The sequence below is a fragment of the Pogona vitticeps genome, chromosome 5 (assembly GCF_051106095.1).
Source record: "Pogona vitticeps strain Pit_001003342236 chromosome 5, PviZW2.1, whole genome shotgun sequence".
Lineage (NCBI taxonomy): Eukaryota > Metazoa > Chordata > Lepidosauria > Squamata > Agamidae > Pogona > Pogona vitticeps.
The window spans coordinates 115271035-115294935 of record NC_135787.1 but is presented as its reverse complement, the minus strand read 5'-3'; the positions used below and the strand labels follow the sequence as shown (position 1 = coordinate 115294935).

At 38.5% G+C, this 23901-nt stretch overlaps 1 protein-coding gene across 5 annotated transcripts in view; it reads right to left on the bottom strand.

The window, feature by feature from the left end:
* GSAP (gamma-secretase activating protein) overlaps positions 1-23901 on the bottom strand; it is a 76164-nt gene that overhangs the window by 27223 nt on the left and 25040 nt on the right. For 4 of the 5 annotated variants that reach the window (XR_012087465.2, XR_013545666.1, XM_073000704.2 and 1 more), the window contains exons 6-16: positions 23806-23894; positions 23515-23584; positions 21928-21974; positions 16279-16383; positions 14436-14495; positions 13263-13306; positions 11428-11513; positions 6849-6926; positions 5436-5513; positions 4768-4860; positions 750-967 (exon numbers count right to left, since the gene is read on the bottom strand). Coding sequence is in view for 3 of the 5 variants with exons in the window: in XM_073000704.2 (XP_072856805.2) it covers positions 750-967; positions 4768-4860; positions 5436-5513; positions 6849-6926; positions 11428-11513; positions 13263-13306; positions 14436-14495; positions 16279-16383; positions 21928-21974; positions 23515-23584; positions 23806-23894 (968 nt within the window). In the remaining 2 variants the exon portion in view is untranslated. The remainder of the gene's footprint in view (positions 1-749; positions 968-4767; positions 4861-5435; positions 5514-6848; positions 6927-11427; positions 11514-13262; positions 13307-14435; positions 14496-16278; positions 16384-21927; positions 21975-23514; positions 23585-23805; positions 23895-23901) is intronic. The other variant, XM_073000706.2, reaches the window with a different exon arrangement.

Genomic DNA, 23901 nt, shown 5'->3' with positions numbered 1-23901 from the left:
TAAATAAAATGGCTCCCCGCTGTGTTTAGGGACGGATTCCTCGCAAGACAGGCAGCGAAAGTGGCTGCCCTATGGAGGATCTTCGCTGGATGGTGAGTTTTAAGCCCATCGAACACATTAAACAGGTTTTAATGCATTTCTATGGGCTTTTTAATTTCGCTTTATGATGTTTTCGTTCTACAGCAATTTTGCTGGAACGAATTAACATCGTAATGCGAGGCACCACTGTAATTTCTTGTATTCCAAACTATAGCTATCCCTTTGTGCTACAGAAAGGCTGGGGAACCTCTTGCCCTGAAAACATTGTTGGATTCTAATTACGAGTCCTTTGATTACCATCAATTCACAGACTCCCGTTTTAATCTGTACTAACAAAGTTCAATGGATTAATTAATTATGTACTATCAAATTGATTCTGACTTCCAGCAATGCTTCCCAGGGTTGTCTAGATGTAGAATACTTCGAAGTGGTTTACCATTCCCTTTTTCTGCTTAAGACCTATGCAGCTTACCCAAGACTACACAGGCGGGCTCAGAACCATGGTTTTAAAAACACTACATTAAAAATATTGTATAAAAAGAGTAAAATTCCAAATCTCATCTTTAGTCAGATTTCATCTTACCTTCTTTGATGTTCAGAATAAACTGGCAGCAATTTGCTTAACAAAGGAACTATGTTTTTGTCTTTTACATGCAAGTGGAAGCAAACTCAAGTTTTATTTTGCTTCTAGAAAGGAAAATTTCTCACACCTGGGTTTCCAACTCCACTGTGATTCCAACATGTAGAAGCAGACAGTGCAGGGCTGCCAGCCTGTCGCGATCGGCTCTGCTGGTGCACAGAAACTGCAACAAGGCTTGCTTGTTTATTGCCATGGAAAACATTCTTCCTGTGCCACGATCCAAAATCATCGACTTGAGAGGGGAAAGAATAGTGCTTGTGTTCAATCCATTAATCTCTGCATTCCCACCTGAATAGCGCAGAGTTGGGCAGAAATAGTTTACATGGGATTCAGTCAGTAATCTGAATATTCGATCAGTCTACAGTATTCATCAGCATAAACAAATCATCTCATGCTAGGGAGATAAGACTATCTCTCTTTAAATGGTAGCACCATTTAAAGCTGGAATGCTAGGACTTGGCAAATAACATTGACTGATAAATTCATCCATCACAGAAGACTAACAGTAGAGGATTACCAAAGCAGAATCAGTTTTTTCTCATATAGAAGAGACATGCAAAGTCTTCAGCCCCAAATATCCAATCACCCTTTGAGAAATATTCTCTCACCTAAATAAAACACTGTCTGTCTGATTTCAATGAACTCCCCAATCTCATAAACAAAATATACTGTAAATCATGACCCATTAGAAGTCGAGTTTCTTGTACCCAAGTTATTGTTTGTATTTCCCATTTTGTTAATAACTGAACTGAAAAAAAAACTTCAGCATCAAGAGAATCTGAAATGATGAGCAATTCCTATGTAAACCAAAGTCTTTACCCTTTCAGCAGGCCTTGTATCTACTAAATATTTTTCTGGTGAACCAAACCAGTGGTACTTGAATGTTATGTTTAAAAAGTAACGAGTCCCCCTTACTCATGGTAGTGTTTTAAGAACTCTCAATACTAGTTATTCTTTACTCCAAACGCCCATTATATAACTTATTTGTATTAATGTTTTAGATTTTCAATGCATAAGACAAAATAAAACCAAAAAACACATCCCAGCTTCTGTGTTCATTTTTATCTTATTTCAAAAATTCTGTAGGCTGTCAACTATGCTACTTCATTGGTGCAAAGTGATGAAAGAATTGTGAAGAATACTAAGTAAATTAAGAATGAATTAAAACTGCAATATGAGGAACAGAGATTCCAAACTGCAACCTTTTCTCCATCCAATCTATATATGATGTTATTATATCTGACCTCAGCTGTACCTTGGAGTATAAGTGACAAAACAGTGGGAGGATGCTAGCATGCTACTGTCTAGCTTTGGGACTTCCTAAAAGCATCTCTCACTGACCACTGCAGAAATGTGATGTTGGACTAGATGGGCCTTTGATACGATCCAGCAGGGCTCTTCTAATTTTTGTAACCTCGACAGCACTTCTCTCCTAGTCTGAAGACCCAGTTCCTGCCGTCCCATAGCTGTTTCCCCTTCTAAAACTCATCACAGCAGAACTTCTAAAAATCTAGTCAAGCTGGGTACAGAATACAGTGGGGTCTTGACTTAAGAACGCCTTGAGTTAAGAACATTTTGACTTAAGAACCACTCTCATAGGAAAATATTGACTTGACTTAAGTACTTAGATTTGAGTTAAGAACTGAAAAAAATCCACGTGGAAGGCAGGGAAAGTGCAAAATTTGAACTTTCAGTTAACTGTTGGCCAGTGAAAAGGGTGCCTGTCTGCTTCCTCACTCCTCCCAGCGTTTAGAGAGTGGATTGGGAGACAGTCTTTGGACTGCCTGGTACTGGACTGCCTGGACTGTATTTTCCCTGCCTTCCCTGAACCTTTCTTGACCTAAGAAAAAAAGAAACAAAATATCCCCCTCTAGTGGTCGAAGTCAGAATAGCAGTTTCCCATTAGTTTCTATGGACGGAAAAGAGCAGATACGGATTAAATGGTTTTCAATGCATTCCTATGGGAAATGCAGATTTGACTTGAGAACTTTTTGACTTGAGAACCGCCTTCCAATACGGATTAAGTTCTCAAGTCAAGACCCCACTGTATAGCTTTAGACCAGAAGGGATGACTATTCCCCTTCTTTCCATTACTGTGGTGAGTGTAAAGATGAGAGAGTAATACTGTGATGGCCAGTGTTCAACTAAGATGCTTCCATAATATTATTCTTTCTACTCTATCAGGATGTTCTGAATCTAAGTGCCCCTATTCCATAGTGAATGTAAAATTTGGTGCCCAATAGATTCCTACATCTAGAGCTTGGAAATACTACTTTTTCTGGATTACATCTCCCCAAATCCCCCAGGCATTAGAGCCACTAGCATGTACTTGAAGGACTGTGGGAGTTACAGCCCAAAAATGTAGCTTAACTGAACAGTGTTTATTTCTCTGAGAAAATACATATTAGCACTCACAACAAACTATTGCATGATTGTGTAAATCAGAAATAATCAATGTTTCCTGCATAAAATCACAAAACTGATTTCAGTTTGAAATGCATAACAGCCAAACATTTATTTCACCAATGTAATTGTTATCTCTAGGAGGTCAGGAGTAGCCCTGAAACATGAACAAAGCTAATTTTTTTCTGGGAAGCTAGGATTCCCAACCCCAAACCAAAATTGTAACTGGGTGAAGATAAAACAGATTTTGTCCTACACATCAATCTAATACTGGGAAACTTTTCCATCTCTAGCCATATGGTGGACTAGTACCAACTCAGAGCTAAACTAGAAGATACAATGAAATGTGCAAATAAATGTGCAAATAAATTCCATGTTTGCTTTTCAATAACCTTAAGTAAAAAATAAGCTACAGAATGGACTGATCAGAATTAAGATGATGCTGCTGGATCTAATTGTGAGAGAATATTAGATCGATGTCTTTCTTACCTAATGCATGTTTGCAAACAAATTTTCTCACCCAGCTCCTACCCTGGTTGCAATTTCCATGCTGGAATAGCATTTTCATGAAGGCAGTTTTTTGTTGGCACCACAGTGTGTGCTGGAGAAGGTTAAACTCTTCTTGAATGTTGATCAAAACCTTCCAGGGCTCTCTCATTTAAAAGACACATTAGGACAAATTCAGTGTATTCCTGCATTTATCATATTTTCTCTTTGGTTCTTTGTTCGAAGGAATTAAAGCTTAGTATTAAAATTTGCATCTCCAAGTGAAATCCAATGGGGAAAATTGCAGTAAAAGAAAGAGGGTGGATTTCAAGGATGACATTCTCTGCACTCTTATCTGGAAATTAGCTGTGTAACAGCCAGTATTGTGTTGTATTTCTCATGCTCAAAAGGGCAGCCACTCATTTTGCTCCAGTTGTGACTAGCATTCAACCAGGCATACAACGTGGAGAAAACTACTTGTGGGCTATGGCATCCCCAGAATCTCATGTCCAACAGGATACTGGCCACCAAGACTTACATCCAAGCAGGCATGTGTAGCACTGCACTAAGCAGAGTGTAACTTAGTGCTAGATCTCAGCAGCTCTCCTGCATAAGCCTTGAAATTAACTTCTCAGGACTATATATACATAAAGATATGGGAAAGGTGATTTTGCTCTTGGAATACCCTAGTTAGAATACCCATACTGGTTGGAGTGTTCTGGCAGTTGTAGTCCATGAAGTAAATTTCTCTGCCTTATTCTTTACTGTGCTTAAAGTATAGCTGCAAATTAGTGTACAATATACAGCGTATTTCTTCAGATATTATCCTGAAATGAGTCAGTATCCTCCTAGGGTTCCTAATTATTTCAATGTCACTTTCATAGAAAACCATTTTATTGAGTTTCACCGTCAAGAATAGTCTGTGGAATCATAACTGGAAATAGCAACATCTTCAATCACTCATCTGTAATCTCATGAATTTGATAGCCAGAGCAGGAAATTGTAGAGATTACTAGAGGGATGTCTTGAGATTTTAATATTGCTGTTAAATTTAACATTCTTTTTAATTTGCATTATTTGTGTCTGTTATTCTATTGTATTATTCATGCATGTTTCTGTTTGTAAACATGCAATGAACGTGAATGAACATTTATTCAGAGCAGCTGTTGCAGTATCTATTATTTTGAGTCCTACTGTACCTGTTAAAAAGAAGTTGTAGCACATCAAGTCAGGATGCTGAGCATTGAGGAGATGCAAAAAATGTCCAGGTAAATAGACAGCCAGGTAATGGTCTGTTTTTGGAAGGGGTACAAGGGGAAAAAGCAGACTTGTCAAGTTTTCAGAATCTCTTTATACTTATTATCATCTGTTTGTTCAATGTATATATCATCCATTTGGCTGACCACTCTATATGCTAGACTGGTTATTCAGACTTCTGGTATTTAAAATGTTATTTGCACGGACAATCTCATTAAATGCCCATTAGCTATATCCCAAATATGTGCCAACTTCCAACTCAGTTCCCTCCCGAAAAATACAAGGCAATGATATAAAGTTAAATGCTATGCCAGAGGAAATGAGCAGCTTGGCCATTCAAGCTTTCCCAACATGCATGCAATGGTCTCATGACTAACGGCAATTAAAGCTATTTGTTCCACCAAATGGGATGAAGGACAGCTTAGACAGCATTCCTTTTATAGCAATCCAGCAGCTTGAAAAACATGACAAAGACGCATGTGATATAAAGAGTGGGAAATAAATACATTTCTGTTTTTCACAAGAGAACCCCCATTCAGGCAGCTCACACTGTAAACCATGTCTTATCTTGAAGAGCAGCAAAAGGGAGACTTTGTAGCCATCAACTTACCAAGATGCAAAAAAGTCAGATTGCTCACTTGCAAAGAATCCATTCTTTCCAAAGTAACAGTGTATATTCTACTAAAACCTGAAAAAGGTAAGAGATGGTGATTTAAGCCCAGTTTCCAACAATGATTTCTGAAAACAAATCTAAAAATACAAACCCTGGACATTAGGAAATCTGCTCTAAAACTTTGATCACCAGTTTTAAACATGCCTTTGTTTATATTTCCACTGTTCTGGATGTTGTACACATGCCAGTGAAAAAAAAGCAAAATGACAGATGTAATTTGTAGGCTCCTTATTCCATTTCAAAACTTGTACTGGCTTACTCTCAGGCTGGAAGTGTTATTTCAGCTCCTATCAGGTATTCCACAGAATGATCTGTTTTGCATGATTACTTGGCTGCAAAGTATTTTCAATTAGGGGGCAGAAGGACATGACACATGCCAATATATACATTGCAGGTGAATGTCAATTTATTATATGTCATGATCAAAGTTTCTTATAAAGAACAGAAATTTCCCTCAGAGAGAAAAAATGGATCAAAATGCCTTACAGCCAAAATTCTTTGCATGCTCACTCAAAAGAAGCGCCTTTTGGGTTCAGTGGGCTTCTCTCTTGGGGAAGATGGCAATTTAAATCACTAGAACTATATTTTCCTCTTCTGCCTGCCTGACAAAGCACAGGCTTTGAGATGCAGCGTACTCCTAATATATTTATCAAATATCACTTTTAAAGTAAATGTGTACAGGTACTAGAAGAATCTGGTTCTCACATATCAGCCTGTCATAAGAAACAGGTAAGTGCATCTGCAAGAAAACAACACTCTGGAATGACAGCCCTCTTTTGTTCTAGTGTGTTACTCAAGAAATCAGGCTTCAGTGTGGAAATCAATGGCTCTAGTACATGCTCAATTTTGGCCTGAAAAGTATTTAATGATACAGACATCATATTGTGATCTCTTGTAAGTATTATTAATTTAATACATATTGGTTGAAACGATGTAACTATGCTGTTTGAAATAACAATAACAGAAAACTAGTAGGCCAAGAGAGATCAGGAGCTCTGAGATGGAAACAAAATGTGCCAAAATGCTGCAGTCATCAACAAAAGGAATGATGCATGCTGGAACAGATACAGCAATGTTTGAACTAGGCTGTTCAGTGCTGTCAAGTTGGAACTGATGTATAGTGACCCTAATAGTTGTCTTCAAGGTAAGTGAGATATTTAGGAAGTAGGTTTAATAGATGCACCCCCACTGTGATTTTCCATGGCCAAGTGGGGATTTGAGAGCAGGTCTCCATGATAGCACCTTGGGTGTCCATTTAGACAAGGCTACAACTCTACATATGCTTACCCTGAAATAGGTCCTATATGTCTCTAATAATCAGACTTATTTTGGATAGAATTATATTTGTACCTTTATGTAGGAAAGAGACAGAATAAGTCACTTCTTCAGGATGAGCAGGAATGAGACTGCAACATATGCTTAAACTTCCTGCAAGGAACAGTTAAGAAATTAAAACTATACGATTCCCACTTCAATAAAACATTATTAAACATATGGAAAAGCACCTCTTCTTTCCCTGCCTACCAACTACAGGGTAATATGATATCTCTTCAGTGGTTTAATTAATATCATGAGCAACTTATTTTGCAGATTTAAAAGAAAACAGATTGGCTGGGTGTGCACAACATTTCTCAAATTTTGGGTCTCAGATCCGACAACTTCCTTCAGTTCTCCAAAGCCTTTTAGTATCTAAACTTGTGATCTGATAACTTTCTAAAACATGGTCTATAATGTTCATGCTGTTACTGTAAAAGTATTCTGAAACTGCTCTTGGATTTATGGCTACTGTGTTTTCCATCTTTGAATATTTATCATTCCTTTTGATCAAAAAGGATGCTGTGTAGGAGTTTAATGCTCTATTTCTGTCTTTGACCATGAGTTCTCAATATGTTGGGAAACAAAGACAAAATTTTATTTTTTATTTATTTATTTATTTATTTATTTATTTATTTATTTATTTATTTATTTATTTATTTATTTATTTATTTATACCCCGCCTATCTAGTCATTTCGACCACTCTAGGCGGCTTACAACAAATGATAACAAGTTCTAAAAAATTTATAACAATTAATTAATTAGATGATTCTATAAGATGGGAAAAATAAAAATAAATCAAATAAAGAGAGAGAAAAAAAGGAAAGAGGACAGGAATTAACTGGAAGGGAAGGCCTGCCTAAACATCCATGTTTTTAGTTGGTTCTTAAAAGTACCCAGCGAGGGTGCAGCGCGAATCTCCGGAGGTAGGTTATTCCAGAGACGAGGAGCCACCACTGAGAAGGCCCGGTTTCTAGTTCTTTCTTTCCGGGCCTCCCTTGGCGTCAGGCTCCTCAGCCTCACCTCTTGGCTCGCATGGGTGACACGGGTAGAACTAGTTGGGAGTAAGTGTTCCGCCAAGTATTGAGGTCCTAAACCGTTTAGGGCTTTATATGTAAGCATTAACACTTTGAAGTCAATGCAGAAACAGATGGGCAGCCAGTGCAGCATGGCCAGAGTAGGAGATATGCTGGTATTTTCTCACTCCAGTAAGGAGTCTGGCCGCCGCACTCTGCACTACTTGAAGTTTCCACATCAGCTTCAAAGGAAGCCCCACATAGAGCGCGTTACAATAGTCTAATCTAGAAATTACGAGCGCAAGTACTAAGGTATTAGTAAAATGTAAATTAGTAAAATGTATACTACGTTATGTTTTGCTGTTCCATATGACACCCATTTCATTTACTGTATTACATTTTCAATGTTTTACTGTAAGCTTACATAATATAAAAGCCATGTTAATTCTATGGTCCAATCAAATGAATCTCAGACTGTTTAACTAAATTCACTGTATTTGCTGTAAAAGTAGATTTATTGAAGATGAGCCTGTCAGGGAGTTCAGGGAGTCCCACGCTAACCACTGGGACACACTACCCTGTCCATCAATGTGTAGGTGAAACTTTGATGACTGTTGTTTAGTCGTTAAGTTGTGTCCGACTCTTCGTGACCCCATGGACCAGAGCACGCCAGGCCCTCCTGTCTTCCACTGCCTCCCGGAGTTGGGTCAAATTAACATTGGTGGCTTCGTTGACACTGTCGAACCATGTCGTCCTCTATCATCCCCTTCTCCTCTTGCCTTCACACTTTCCCAACATCACGGTCTTTTCCAGGGAGTCTCCTCTTCTCATGAGATGGCCAAAGTACTGGAGCCTCAGCTTCAGGATTGGTCCTTCCAGGGAGCACTGAGGCTTGATTTCCTTTAGAATGGATAGGTTTGCTCTCCTTGCAATCCAGGGGACTCTCAAGAGTCTCCTCCAGCACCACAGTTCAAAAGCATCAATTCTTCGGCAGTCAGCCTTCTTTACTGTCCAGCTCTCACTTCCATACATCACTACAGGAAAAATCATAGCTTTGACTATGCGAACCTTCATTGGCAAGGTGATGTCTCTGCTTTTTAAGATGCTGTCTAGGTTTCTCATCGCTTTTCTCCCAAGAAGCAGGCGTCTTTTAATTTCATGGCTGCTGTCACCATCTGCAGTGATAATGAAGCCCAAGAAAGTAAAATCTGCCACTCCTCCATATCTTCTGCTTCTGTTTGCCAGGAGGTGATGGGTCTGGGTGGCCATGATCTTAGTTTTTTTGATGTTGAGCTTCAGACCATTTTTGTGCTCTCCTCTTTCACCCTCATTAAGAAGTTCCATAAATCCTCCTTACTTTCTGCCATTGAGTAGTATCATCTGCATATTGGAGGTTGATATTTCTTCCAGCATTCTTAATTCCGGTTTGGGATTCCTCCAGTCCAGCCTTTCGTACGATGTCCATCTTTGCACAAAATATTCCTTTAATAGCTCCAATTTTCTTGAACAGATCTCTGGTTTTCCCCTTTCTGTTATTTTCCTCTATTTCTTTGCACTGTTCATTTAAGAAGGCCCTCTTGTCTCTCCTTGCTCTTCTTTGGAAGTCTGCATTCAATCTTCTGTAACTTTCCCTATCTCCCTTGCATTTTGTTTCCCTTCTCTTTTCTGCTATTTGTTACGTCTCGTTGGACAGCCACTTTGCTTTCTTGCATTTCTTTTTCTTTGGGATGGTTTTTGTTGCCGCCTCCTGTACAATGTTACGAGAATCCACCCATAGTTCTTCAGGCATTCTGCCCACTAAATCTAGTTCCTTAAATCTGTTCTTCACTTCCACTGTGTATTCATAAAGGATTTGGTTTAGATCATACCTGACTAGCCCAGTGGTTTTTCCTACTTTCTTCACTTTTAAAGTTGAGTTTTGCTATGAGAAGCTGATGAACAGAGCCACAATCAGCTCCAGGTGTTGTTTTTGCATTTTTTGGCTGCAGAGAACATAATCAATCTGATTTCGGTATTGTCCACCTGGTGATGTCCATGTGTAGAGTCGTCTCTTGTGTTGTTGGAAAAGAGTGTTTGTGATGACCAGCTTGTTCTCTTGACAAAACTCTATTAGCCTTTGCCCTGCTTCGTTCTGAATTCCAAGGTCAGACTTCCTGTTGTTCCTTTTATCTATTGACTCCCTACTTTAGCATTCCAGTCCCCTATAATGAGAAAAACATCTTTCTTTGGTGTCAGTTCTAGGAGGTGTTGTAAGTCTTCATAGAATTGGTTAATTCAGCCTCTTCATCATGGGTGGCTGTTGCATAAACCTGGATTACTGTGATGTTGAAAGGTCTGCCTTGGATTCGTATTGAAATCATTCTATCATTTTTGAGATTGTATCCCAGTACAGCTTTGCCCATCCCTTTGTTGACTATGAGGGCTACTCCATTTCTCCTATAGGATTCATGTCAACAATAGTAGATATGGTAATCGTCTGAATTGATTTCGCCCATTCCCGTCCATTTTAGTTCACTGACGCCCAGGATGTCAATGTTTATTTTTACCATCTCCTATTTGACCACATCCAGCTTACCAAGGTTCATAGATCCTACATTCCAGGCTCAATCCTTCCTCCTTTGTTCATTGAGATTGTGTTAGTAGCCACAGGGCTGGTCCTTGTGGCAAATTGTTTGGTGCTTGCAGGTGTTTGGCTGAGAGGCCCAGAGAAAGTTTAATTTAAAAAAACTAAAAGTCATAGTTTACCACTACAAACAATGTACATTAGAACTAATCAACACCATACTGTTTAGTACAGCAGTAAAAAAAGCAGCACCATCGTATGATGCCACTCTCAAATCCAGAGTATTAACACAATAGTTGGGGAGTTCTAGCAAAATTTGCTACTAGTACCCTGTTTCTCTGAAAATAAGACCTAACCTGAAGATAAGACCTACCCGAAAAATAAACCCTAGTTAAGTGAAAGCCTGCCCTCCACCATTGTGCAGCAACCAGAAGATGACATGACTGTATCTGAATAAATGTAGATTGTACATGAAAAAAATAAAACATCCCCGGAAAATAAGCCCTAATGTGTTTTTTGGAGCAAAAAATTAATATAAGACCCTGTCTTATTTTCGGGGAAACACAGTAGTGAAATAGGATTATACAGTCTATTTGACAAAGAGAGAGGATGATCACAGCTTTGAGAAAGGTTTGCTTTCTCACCCTTTTTCAGTGGTAAAACAGATAAATCAAAGGATCCTTTGTGTATTGAGTTGAAGGCGTATCAGTAATAAGTACATTTTGTATTAGTTTGAAATACAAAAACTGTTCCTCACAATACTTTTGAAGTCATGATGGTAATCTTGGAAGGATATGTGAAATAGAAAGGACAGAGAAACAAAGTTCAACACTTATGAAGAAAAAAAATTAAAATTGTTATTCACAAGCATTATAGTTGCATTAAAGTTGTTCTCCAAAACATGGAATATATACTGAGAGAGTCTAAATTCATTGTATCATGGTGGTGCAACAACAGAAATCATTAAGCTGCACATAAGATTCAACAACTTCTAATAAATGAGGTTTATACAATATTTTCTCATTAAGGTATTACCTGTTTCACTGGTAAAAACTTGTACATTCAAGGGCTTAGGTATAAACTCTTGATCTTGAATATAATTATACTCTAAATTCACAGGTCTGGGAAGAAAAATCAAGAGTTACTATTTCATCCAAAAGAGTGGCATCTCTGAAGTCAAATCAGTGACCAATGGGTAGGTCAATGTAGACACTGAGAGCATTCAAATGTAACAACAAATCATGGCATGCCATTATGAGGCTGAGCCCCAGGGATCTCTCTTGCTCCTGACAAACAGAAAGAGATTGGAAGCATGTGAATCTTTCACCATTATCAGTTTGTCACTTTGTCCAAATATGATATGTTATGGCTCATGAAAGCCACAGTTTACTATTGAATTGAGATCCCAAGATAAAGTTATATCTTTGTTTGGTGGCAAGCTGTGGTTTGCACAAATCATGGTTTTCCACATTTGGACAGAATTTCAATTGGAAAGAGAAATAAATTACTCTGTTGAATACAGGGGAAGCATGTGAGCCTAATGCTCACCGTGGCTCTATTTTGCTATGATAATTTAGTGCCCTTTTATGGCTTAACTGAGTCTTGAACGGATGAAGCCATCTGTACCATCTCATACATCTTTAGTAAACTGGAAAATACACTGTTGCTGTATCCTGGAATACATGAGAAATCACTGACTGCTTTAAGCTATTGATGAACATCTTATAATAGTTTAATAGTCTATAGATATAAATAAGGACATAAGGACATCAAAAATCATCTGCAATCATATCTTCCTAGCAAAAGGTTATGCTATGAGTGGAATGCTGTGGAAGAGGGACCTGAAAATAACCAGAGCGCAGAAAGATGGCAGATTTACAATGCTGCCTATTGTACAGTACTGTCATCCTTTTGACACTTCTAATTTCCAATCAGAAACATTCCTGGGAAGAAAACTGAGATGAAAAACAGAACAGAGTGCTCAATTACTGTCTCCCAGGTTCAAGTTTTCCTCTTCCTCAGTTGAGGCAGAATGAAGCAGATCAATACCTGAGATTTTTCAGCTAATAGCCAGCCTGATTCTGGTTTCAACACCCTCTTTCACAGTGAAAAGGCCACTGAGAATAAAATGGGAGAAGAAGCAAGCAGAATAATCCTAAATGGAAAACAAGATTATAGCCTAGAGTTGAGTCTGCAGCTGGGAAAGAATGCGACCAGCAATGGGACACCAATACACCTGAGCAAGATAAAATTCTCAAGAGATTGGGAAAGTCAGTGGTTTGATTGGCCAAGAAATTCTGGGAGTTACAGTCAAAAAAGCAATTTTTCTGAGCTCTAGAAATTTCCACATAATAAAATCTCAGGTGACATGTATAGGACTTCTGGATAGTTCTGGGACTTAGGAGCAAACAAATAAACATGCAAAGAGGGCTCCATGCAGTGACTGAGCCCACGCTTCTGGCTCTACTGAGACATCATATGGAGCTCATGTCACGCATTTAAAATATAAGGAAGGACTTTCTTCCCTTCCAACAAAACAAGAACTATTGCAGTAGAATTTGCAAAAATAAAATAGATCTGGGACTCTCTAAAAAGCAACCAGATTGGGGGCACGTTAAAGGACTGGCTCTCAGGAAAGGAGTTACTTGAGATGCCGGTTCATGCATACACCATTCAGCCCTCTAAAAAATACATGCTGAGTCATATCCTGCATTTTACACAACCCAGAGAGGTGATCTGACTATAAGAGCAGGAATATTTTTGCAACTAATTTGGAGCTAAAAGAGGTACATGCAGGAGCATATGATGCAGACTGTGCTCAATCCAGGTTTAAACATCTCTGGATGAATACAAATAAAGAAAAGACTCACTTTAATGCTACATCAGCCAAAGAGGTATCAAAAGGTACTTCAAGCTGTTAAAAAAAGGTGCAACACAGTATTGTAAAGCCCTGGCAGAGAGAGTCAGACAGTAACTCTAATGAAGGTGTTTGTAAAAGAACAAAGACACATTATCTTAAGAATTAGTAACAACAGACCAAGAATTAGTAAAAACAACTTCTTAGACCAAGAAGAGGCAAATACAGTATGTAGCTCTTCAATTGTTGCTGGATTGCGACTCCCATCATCCCCCATCACCGACTATGCTGGCTAGGGCCCATTAGAGTTACAATGTTCACATGTTGATGACCCTTCTTTTGGAATATTAAACTGAGAAGTCTTTCTATGTTGGCCTTTTGGGTTAAATTCAGTGAATAATCCCAACAAGAATATTATTAAATAAATAGGACTTTGATAAACTAGCATTCTGGTTTTCAACAGATGTGCTATTTCTGGGACTAACCACTGGATTTAGCTCTACCTGTGTTATCCAACTCCCAGCTGTTTCCTCTTCTTTAACTATTTCTGCTAATTGCCTAAGAAAGCTTCTGTCCATCCTGTGCATTCCAAATGGCTTAGAGACTTATATTATTTAACAACAGTATTTGATAACTTTATGTACTAGAGAAGTCAAGTAATTGATTTTTATAGCTGTTTACACTGTATTACCTCAAATGCAACATTTAAAAACCACTATGGAAAGCAATAGACCTTCTGATTTTTCTTTCTTTACTATTTGTAAGTTTCTTGCTTCAACACTATCCATCAACTGGGTTTGTTAAACATAATTCTATTACAAAAAATAGGCCAAACATAGATGTGTTCAGACACTTTGGACTGCAGTTCCCATAATCCTCATCCTAGCTATGTCATTTTGGGTTTCTGGGAGCTTAAGTCCAAAATGTCCGGTGGACCTGAGGCTCTCCATCCTCCCTAAAGGCACTTTTGCTTGTTCTAAATACTGTATTTCTCACTAGAAAACAACCAGACATTCCAGTGCTATCCATCATCAGGTATTGATGGAACCAAGTGCAAACCAGACTTTTCTTTGGCATTCAAAGATACATTTCATTCTGCCTACAATTCAGCTGTAGAGCTGCAAAAGATGTGAGTTTTGACAATATAATGAATTTTTTTAAAAAAAAACTTGCCAAGAGAACTTACTATCAACTTGAAGTTGTTATCAGGAAAAAACTGGATGCAATTTAATGTGTCCCTTGACTCCTACAAAGAAAGGGAAAGGGTAATCAATACACATTTATTTATTTGTTTGTTTGTTTGCTTCCTGCCCCTTTAGACCAAAGTCTACTCTGGGCGGCTATATTCTTGCATAGAACTAGACATTGTATTTTGCAAGAGAATAGTTCCACTCTCCCATGGCTAAAACAATGGCAATACAAGGCTGGAAAGGATCAGTAGATGCAGCTGCTTTTGCACCCATAATTCTCTGTGGAGCCTGGGGAAGTTCCTTTTTTGGATTACAATACCTAGAATTCCCTAGCCAGCTACACATGTGGACTGGTGTATTCTGGGAACTGTAGTCTTAAAAAGTAACTTTTAAAAAGCCTGGATCTCCCTACACGTTCATTCTTACTATATTCATGGCATGAGAGTCTAAAAGTGAAGGGAAAGGGTGTAGTATGCGTGTTTTAATGAACTGTTTGGAAGCATTTTGAAGGAAGAATCAGCAGAAAGTAAAAGGCTTAAGCATCTATCACACCCCAGCAAATCTCTTTTACAAGTGCCTTTTCCAAGCACCAGAATTAGTATTGAGAGAAAACAGAGAGGCTGGGAACTCCGTGTGTCCTCTTGTAAATCTGCCCCTAGAAGCAGTCCATCACTAAAGATCCTCCTTTGCACATACACGCCCTGAAGCAATTATGAGCTGGCAAGCTTAAAACTCACCACAACACAGCTCTGTAACATCCTTCCTGCCTCCTTCAGAGTCAGTGTCTACTTTCTGTCTGCAAATGTTTGTGGTTTTGCTTACTATAAAACATTGTTCACTATTACAGAAGAGGAAACCCTTTTCTATGTATCATAGCTATTTCCCATTGTGTTCTGCCACAGGCATCTTGGGTGGGTTATGGATGCTATTTTAATTCAGAGAGACTCTTACAGACACAGAGTGTCTGGAGGTTTTCAGTTTTGGACTGAAGTTTTCCAGAATTCCTTCCTCACTCCCCTTAAGATTTCAATACAGTTAGAAGCTTTGTATCCCTACAGTTTTAAACAGTTTACTCCAGTGGTCCATCAACAATAGCAAACTTCAGAGCAAAAGTATCTCTGTGCCATAATCCAGGGATGGGGAGCGTATGGCCCTTTGCATATTACTTGACCACAATTGCCAGGATTCCTTACCAAGGATTGTACTGGCTGGGGCTGGAATGGATTTTATTTATTTAAAATATTTTTATCTTGCCTTTCTTCTTGAAAAGGACCCAAGCAGCTTACAACAATGAAGTACAACTGGGGGCCACACACTTCCCAGCCCTGCCACAAGTCCTTCTTAAACATGGCCTCTATCAGGTATTCCACATTATTAGCAGTAGCTCTATATTACTTTAAGATAAATGCCAGGCTGGGATGCCTGGACACCAGAAGCAAATCACTCTGCTGTTACTAGCAGCCATAACAGTATTCAGTAGACATCTAAATTGAGATTTCTTGCTTTTTTTTCTTACAAAGGTATCTTCCCATACACTTTGGCTGAGGAGCAACATTTAACATGTCACAGTGCTCAGCTCCAGAATCTATTCTCATTGCCACTATTATGAATATGCAGCTAAAATTATAGAATGTCCTTTTCCTCTCCTCCTCAGTTTAAGTACCAGAGTACGTATCAAGAGACAACAATATAAACAGTTAGTTTTGAGTTATGTTCTTTTCTTATATCACAGTTCTTTCTGCCTTATGATAGAAAACACTGCAACTTATTGTAAGTTCAGTATTTTTGTTGTATAATCACGTAGGTGTGTGAACATGGCAGTAAAATAATGTCTTCAACCTTTGGGACAATGTAGAATAGCCTTTGTTCCAGCATGTCCCACTGGGCCCAAATGAGATCATCAGCTATTCTCACTCTTGAAAGCTGGCTTGAATTTTCAATCATCTAAAAGGAAATGAGTACACATTAACATATTAGATGGAGGAGGAGAATAAGAGCATCACAGAATAATGGGGCTGGGACAAACCTATAAGGCCATCAAGTACAACCTCTGCAGGAATCCAAATCAAAGTATACTGTATCTGACATATGGTTATCAAAATTTCTCTTGAACGCCTCCAGTGCGGGAACACTCACCTCTTCCCAAGGTAATTGGTTTCATTATCCCAAGGTAATTGGTTCCACTGCTCTAACAATAGGGTGTTTTTCCAGATGCTCAATGGAAATCTGGCTTCCCATGTCCTGCGCTCTGGGATGATCGAGAACAGATCCTGCCTCTCCTCTTTATGACAAACTTTCAAGTCTTTGAAAAGGGCTATCATATCTCTCCTTATTCTTCTTTTCTCAAGGCTAAACATGCCAAGCGATTTCACTTTTTCCTCATAAGACTCAGTTTCTACTTCCCCAATCTTCCTTGTTGCCCTCCTCCAAATCTGTTTGTTTATCAGCATCCATCTTCAAGTGCGGTATCCAGAACTGGACACAGGACTCAAGATGAGGCCTAAACAGTGCCAAACAGAAAGGAAATCGTATTTCACATGATTTGGAGACTATACTTCTCTTAATGCAGTCTAAAATAGCATTTGCCTTTTTTGTTGCCACATAGCATGGTTGGTTCATATTCAGCTTGTGATCTACAACAATTCCAAGATCCTTCTCACTCAGTATTACTGAGCCAAGTATCCAACATCTTGTAACTGTGTGTGTGCATTTGTTTTTTCTTCTAGATGTAGAATTTTGCATTTATCCTTGTTAAACTTCATTTTGCTGTTTTCAGTGCTTAAGCCTATCAAGATCTCTTAGAATTTTGTTCTGTCTTTCAGGGTATTAGCCATTCCACCCAATTTTGTGTCATTTGCAGATTTAATAAGTATTCCTTGCATTCCCTCATCCAAGTCATTAATAAAAATGGTGAAGAGCACTGGGCCAAGGACTGAGCCTCAGGGTACCTCACTTATTACCTCCCCCCAATTTGAGAATAAGTCATTGAAAAGCACTATCTGAGTATAATTCTACAACCAACTCTGTATCCATCTGAGAGTTGTTCTATCTAGCACACATCTAGTTAGCTTGTTAAACAGAATATCATGGAGCACTTTTCTTAAAAGCTTTACTGAAATCAAGATACAGTGGTGCCCCGTATAGCGAGGTTAATCCGTTCCGGATTAACCTTCGCTATACGAAAACATCGCTGTGCGGGGCAGGAAAACCTATTGGAATGCATTAAACTTAGTTTAATGCGTTCCAATAAGTGTGTAAACTTACCCCCTCCAGCGATGTTTTCGCTCCGGCAGCCATTTTGGAGCCGCCGATCAGCTGATCGGCGGCTCCAAAATGGCCGCCGGATGACCCGAAATGGCCCCTATCAGCGTTTTCGCGCCCTCCCCTTGCTTAGGGAGGTAGCGAAAACGCTGCGGGGGGCATTTCGGGCCATCCGCGGCCCGAAATGCCCCCCCGCAGCGTTTTCGCGACCTCCCTAAGCAAGGGGAGAGCGCGAAAACGCTGATAGGGGCCATTTCGGGTCATGCGGCAGCCATTTTGGAGCCGCCGATCAGCTGTTCGGCGGCTCCAAAATAGCCGCCGGAGCCCCAATCGTCGCAAAGCGAGTGCGGCGATTGGGGCTGATCCATATAGCGATCCCCAAAAAGGGATCGCTATACGGATTTTTCGTTAAACGGTGCACTCGTTAAGCGAGGCACCACTGTATATTACATCTACAACATTCCCACTGTCTACCAGGGAGTTTACCCAATTGAAAAATGAGGTAAGATAAGTCTGGCAGAATTTGTTCTTGACAAATCCATGTTGGCTTCTGGGTATTTTGTTGTTGTTTAGTGAACTGAACTATCACCGAACTGTTTTCAAGATGATTGCAGAGTGACCACTTTATACTTTGCTCCAGAATTTTCTCTGAGACTGCTGTTAGGCTGACTGATCTGTAGTTCCCTGGTTCCTTCTTTCTGAAGTTAGATAACATTTCATATGTCAAACAAAATAAAAATTTATCACTGTTTAGACACTGTTATACTTACAGCTTCTATAGATATTGTGAAAGACAACAATCAGTTTAAGGTTCACATGTGTTTCCCCAGCATGAGAAAGAATACCATATTTTTCCATGTATAAGATGCTACTTTTTCCTAAAATCACGACACTAAAAATTGAGAGGTGTCTTTTACATGAAAGTAAGCTGAGATAGGAGAGAAAAAAAGGACCCATACCTTGCCTCTGTAAACAGGCTTCCTTTAGTCACGAGGCTTAGCTTCCTCCAATCATGAGCCTTATGGAACTGACATCAGCTGATGCCGAACGAACCAACTGGAACACACTTCTTGGAGGTGGAGCCTGTAGGCTCAGATTCAACGGGGACTTGTAATGTCTGAAATTCTGAGCCAAGAGGCTGAATCCTAAAAGCTACATTTTCTTAATTTTGGAGTTAGAAAACTGGGGAGCATGCTATAAATGGAAAAATATGGTATCTTATCTGAACAATCCTGCAACTAGTTTACAAGAATAGGCAGAGTTTTTGTTTATCTCCTGAAACAGATTATAAGCATGTTCTTAGCCCATGGGTTCTCAACCTGGGGGTCAGGATAGCCAAGGGGGTCACAAATTGTTTTCTAATCTCTGCAGTTATTATTAGTTGCAATCATTTTTATATTTATTAAATTAAACATGGTATACACAATGACATTTTATCTTAATTTTCTTGGTCCACAAATAAATATATCTAATCTGAAGCAGAATTGCAGGCAACCTGGAGTTCTTAGTTACAGTGGTGCCTCGCTTAACAATGTTAATTGGTTCCATTAAAAATCGTTATGTGAAAACATCATTAAGCGAAACACCATTTCCCATAGGAATGCATTGAAAACCGGTTAATCCGTTCCAATTGGAACTGATTGCCGTCCTTAAGCGAAAATCGCCATAGGAAACATCGTTGAGCGAAACGCGGTTCCCCAATTGAAATGCATTGAAGCCGACTCAATGCATTTGAATGGCTTTCCGATGTCCGTTTTCGCTCCTTTAAAAGTGTCTTAAACTGTTTGAAACCTGTTTTAAATGCTTGCAATCGTTAGTCCACCTTGTGTAATGTATGCAAACTTAATTTGGTGTTGTTCTGAATCTTATGTCTTATGTCTTATTTGTTTCCTTCTCAAATTTTATATGTTAGAAACAGATTTATAGCCCCAATTAATTACATTAATATACTGTAATTACACTCGTCTACAGCCAAAATGCTTCTGAAATAAATGTAGTCACATTTTACTAATTTTGGGTCACTGAGAATAAAAATGATGTTTAAATTGGCTCTAGATTTCAAGATATGCTATTGGGTCAGTACTGTATATACAGCCCTTGACTTAGGAATGGTGGAGGATAAAGGGAAGGGATCTCAATTTAAACCAGAAATGACTAAAATACATCTTTGACTGTATCTATGAATAAATCTATGACTGGGTTTGGACAGAACTTGCTTTTTAGGCAAAACAATGAATGATGAAGCTGGTACTGTGTCATATATAATATGAATTGCAGCATGTTATTCCTAGAAATCATGGATGATGCAGTCATAACAAAGCTTCCATCATTCTGCTGAACAAATTGCCCTAGAAAACATACAGTGCTGTGCTCTCTTATTTGTCAGTGTTTGTTCTGCAAAGGGACATATTTTCTGTTTAGCCAAAGTGAGCAGACATGCCTCATTTTGTATTCGCGAAGGCTGTCATGGCCGGGATCTAATGGTTGTTGTGGGTTTTTCGGGCTCTTTGGCCGTGTTCTAAAGGTTGTTCTTCCTAACGTTTCGCCAGTCTCTGTGGCCGGCATCTTCAAAGGACAGCACTCTGTGCTCTGGTGACTGTAAGGAAGAGACTGGTGAAACGTTAGGAAGAACAACCTTTAGAACACGGCCAAAGAGCCCGAAAAACCCACAACAACCATGCCTCATTTTGATCGCAGCCCTCAACATTGTTCACAATTCAGATGAATTGAGACTGTCCCACCGATTCACTGAAGAATCAGTTACATACATCATTGGCAGTTTTGTGGGGATTTGAAGGTTGTTGTTGTCTTGCTTGGTCTGCAGATTGGACACACAATGTACTGCTGTTTTCTATGTGAATGAGATAGTCAAGCTAAGATTTAAAAAAGTATCTTTGTTGGTCCTCCAATTCATGAACTTCATCAAGATGATGCATTTGACCATGCATTGTGTGGCAAGGAAAACATGGCATGGAAAGCATTCAAGTTAGTGGCAATATATTTTCTCAGAATTAACAAGGCAGACAACTATAAGTTGTTGGTGGAAAATCTTCTCAAGGGAGACAAAGGCCTTGGTTGCAACATGTCACTAAAGATCCATATTTTGCACTCTCACCTAGATTTTCTTCCACCAAACTGCGGAGCAGTGAGTGACAAACATGGATAGCAACGAACATTGTTACCAGGACATTGCAACAATGGAGAAATGCTATCAGGACAAATGGAGCCCATAAATGCTTGCAGACTACTGCTGAACAGTGACAAGAGATACTCCATTTAATGAATACAAGAGACAAGCCATGAAGCGCCGAGTAGACACTAAATAGGACTAAACTGTGTACAGTAGTTTTTTTGCCTTTTCTTACTTAGTATATTTTATTTATATAACACTTTTGCTGATTTTTAAAGTGTTACATAAACAGGGCAGGTGAAATATTATCATGTAAGGCGAGCATAAACACATGAAAAGACCTAGGCATACAATTTATGATTAAAACTCTACTATCTACAGAATATACATAGATGTAAAATGTAAAAACTTGGAAACAGTAACCAACCCGTTGTTTTAATTGACATATCTGAGTTCAGCATATCAAGATATATAATAGCACATCTTAATTCAGAGGCAGAGGACTTCTAAAAAATTATAGACCAGTGTTATATTCTGAAAAAAATCTACTTTTAATTTATTTTTGTTTTTTTACCCTATTAAAATGCATTTTTATGTATCTATGCCAAAGGGGTCACAGATTACTTGGATATTGTAAAGGTGGGGTCATGACTTTAAAAAGGTGGGGAAACACCAATCTTAGCCAGTCTGCCTGCACACCTCTTTTGTTCCAAAGTTGCCAGCTTCTACTTGACAAGGTCCTAGTTTTTGACCTCTCCTTGTTGATTCAGTCTACACTGTATCATGTCTATATAACCATCATTCTAGAATATTATCAAAAACTGATTTAACAAGATTACTGGTGAGAAAAGAGCAAAGTTTCAAAACCCTGTACCTCAACCCCAAACAACTACAACTGAGCAAATGCATTCATTTCTAACTCTTATAAGCCAAGAAAACTCACTAGGCAACCATATGCAAGTCACTGTTTCTTAGCTTGACCTACCTTACAAGTTTGTTGTGAAGAAAAGGGGGGAGGAAAAGAGCCATGCGCACCACTTTGGACTCACTGAAGGAAAGGGGAGATAGAAATGTAATGGATAAAAAAAGTTTCTTACCACTTTGTCTCCATCTTTGACCACTCTGATGTCAAATTTTTCAACATCTTGAATTAAAAGACAATGCCATATTATGATTTTTAAAAATATAACACTCACACTCACACACACACACACGCGCACACACACACAAGCTGTCAATCAAAGCAATGTTTGTTTTGTTTCTAAGAAATTTGCACTTTAGTTCCACACATCCATCCTGGAATCTTCATATACAAGACTGCTAAAAAACAGTACAATCCTAGTTTAAGATGGCATTATTGTGGAACTCTGCTAGTTCGGTCCATTGGTGGCAATGATATTTTGCAAAATAAGTGAATGAAAAAGCTTTCAGTACAAATAATGTGTTTTTAGACAAAACAAATCAGGCTGATTTAAAAAAAAAAAAAAAAAAACAGTCCATTAGCTTGTGATGTAGGATTTTTTGCATTTTGTTTTTCACCACCACATTAGGCTGTCTCTCAGTGTTTCATAATTATTGTAGAAAGGTTTGTCTCTCTCCAAAAACCCTCCCCAACCTTGTCCTAAACATCAACATTTAAAAAGCGATTCAACAGGAGAGGTTTCTGGTACAGGAGAGGTTTCTGGGAACTTACACTTATTTAACTTTCTATTAAAATATGATGCACGAATGTACATATATTAAATGCCTAGGATGTAACTTGAACCAAAATCCTGTCTTGTCACTTCGCTGAGCTACTGTTTGTTCTAGAATTACGATTCCTGGCTTGCTGAGAAGCAACAAATCAGGAATGCTAGCCAATATGAATGACACACTGAACAATCTACAGTATTTCTAGTTTCTTTAGGAGAAAGGGGAAGCAAGGCAAGAACAGATGCACTTCTTCATGATAAGCCAGAATTCTAGGAAGGTGTATGTCAGGCTCATCATGCCATGAATCTATCATAAAACCCTAGATAGAAGAGATTCCATAAAATTTCATTAAATCAAGGTTTATTTCCAAACATTGGTCAAAATCTTGTTGTAGAACTATATATGCACAATTCATGGTTGCAACCACTGGTGCCTTGCAGTTGATCATGTAGGGGATGTTTGACCAATTACACAATTATAATAATAATAAGTATTCTTAACTATGCCAGCATGAATGCTATATTTCATGCATGAAATTCAGTGCTTTCTCAAGCTCCACACGACACTCTAGTAAGAGTATAAAATAAGACAACAAATTCTTCCAATCACAGGGCAATCTGAAGAACCACACAATTGCACCAGAAATTATCAGAGAGCCACAAAATAATGGAGTTGGAAGGTGACTGTAAGGGCTTTCCTCATATGATAATATATAAATATACAACCAAGAACACCTCCCATAAATTCTGATGCTTCACATCTTTTCTTGTTTGTTTGTTTGTCTATATATATCCCTCCCATCTAGTCAATGACCACTCTAGGCGGCTTCCAACACATATTCTTCCAACAGGAGAATAAAGAAAAGAGATGAAAGCATAGACAGATCTTTATACAGTTTGTTAGATTATATTTCCTATAGTTAAATAGGTAGGCACCAGAGAACATTCTGAGAACTTTCAATTAAAAATGCATATAATTTTTTAAATGCTTACATTTATCTTCTGAAATGAGTAAAAGACAGCTATCTGGAAAAGTATTTGTTTCTGCAACTGGATATAGAAACTGTAAAAAGAAATTGTTCAAAGATAACAAAGGAACTAAAATTTCATTGGTGAAACTACATAGCTACCTAATGATGTAGGTAGGTGATTTAAAGTATAACTTTTTAATAGGGCAGAAAAAAGGTTTTACTGCAATTTGGCACAGGCATCCCATATCTTTAGAGACATTACCCTATATACCCAATTACTCTTCTAAATTAAAATATCAATGGAATCACTTACTTGCACTTTGATGCAGCTATCCACAGCCTTTAAAACTTTCACATTATTAACTGGATGAATTTCGATTAGTAGGGTCAGACACTTAGACACTGGGAC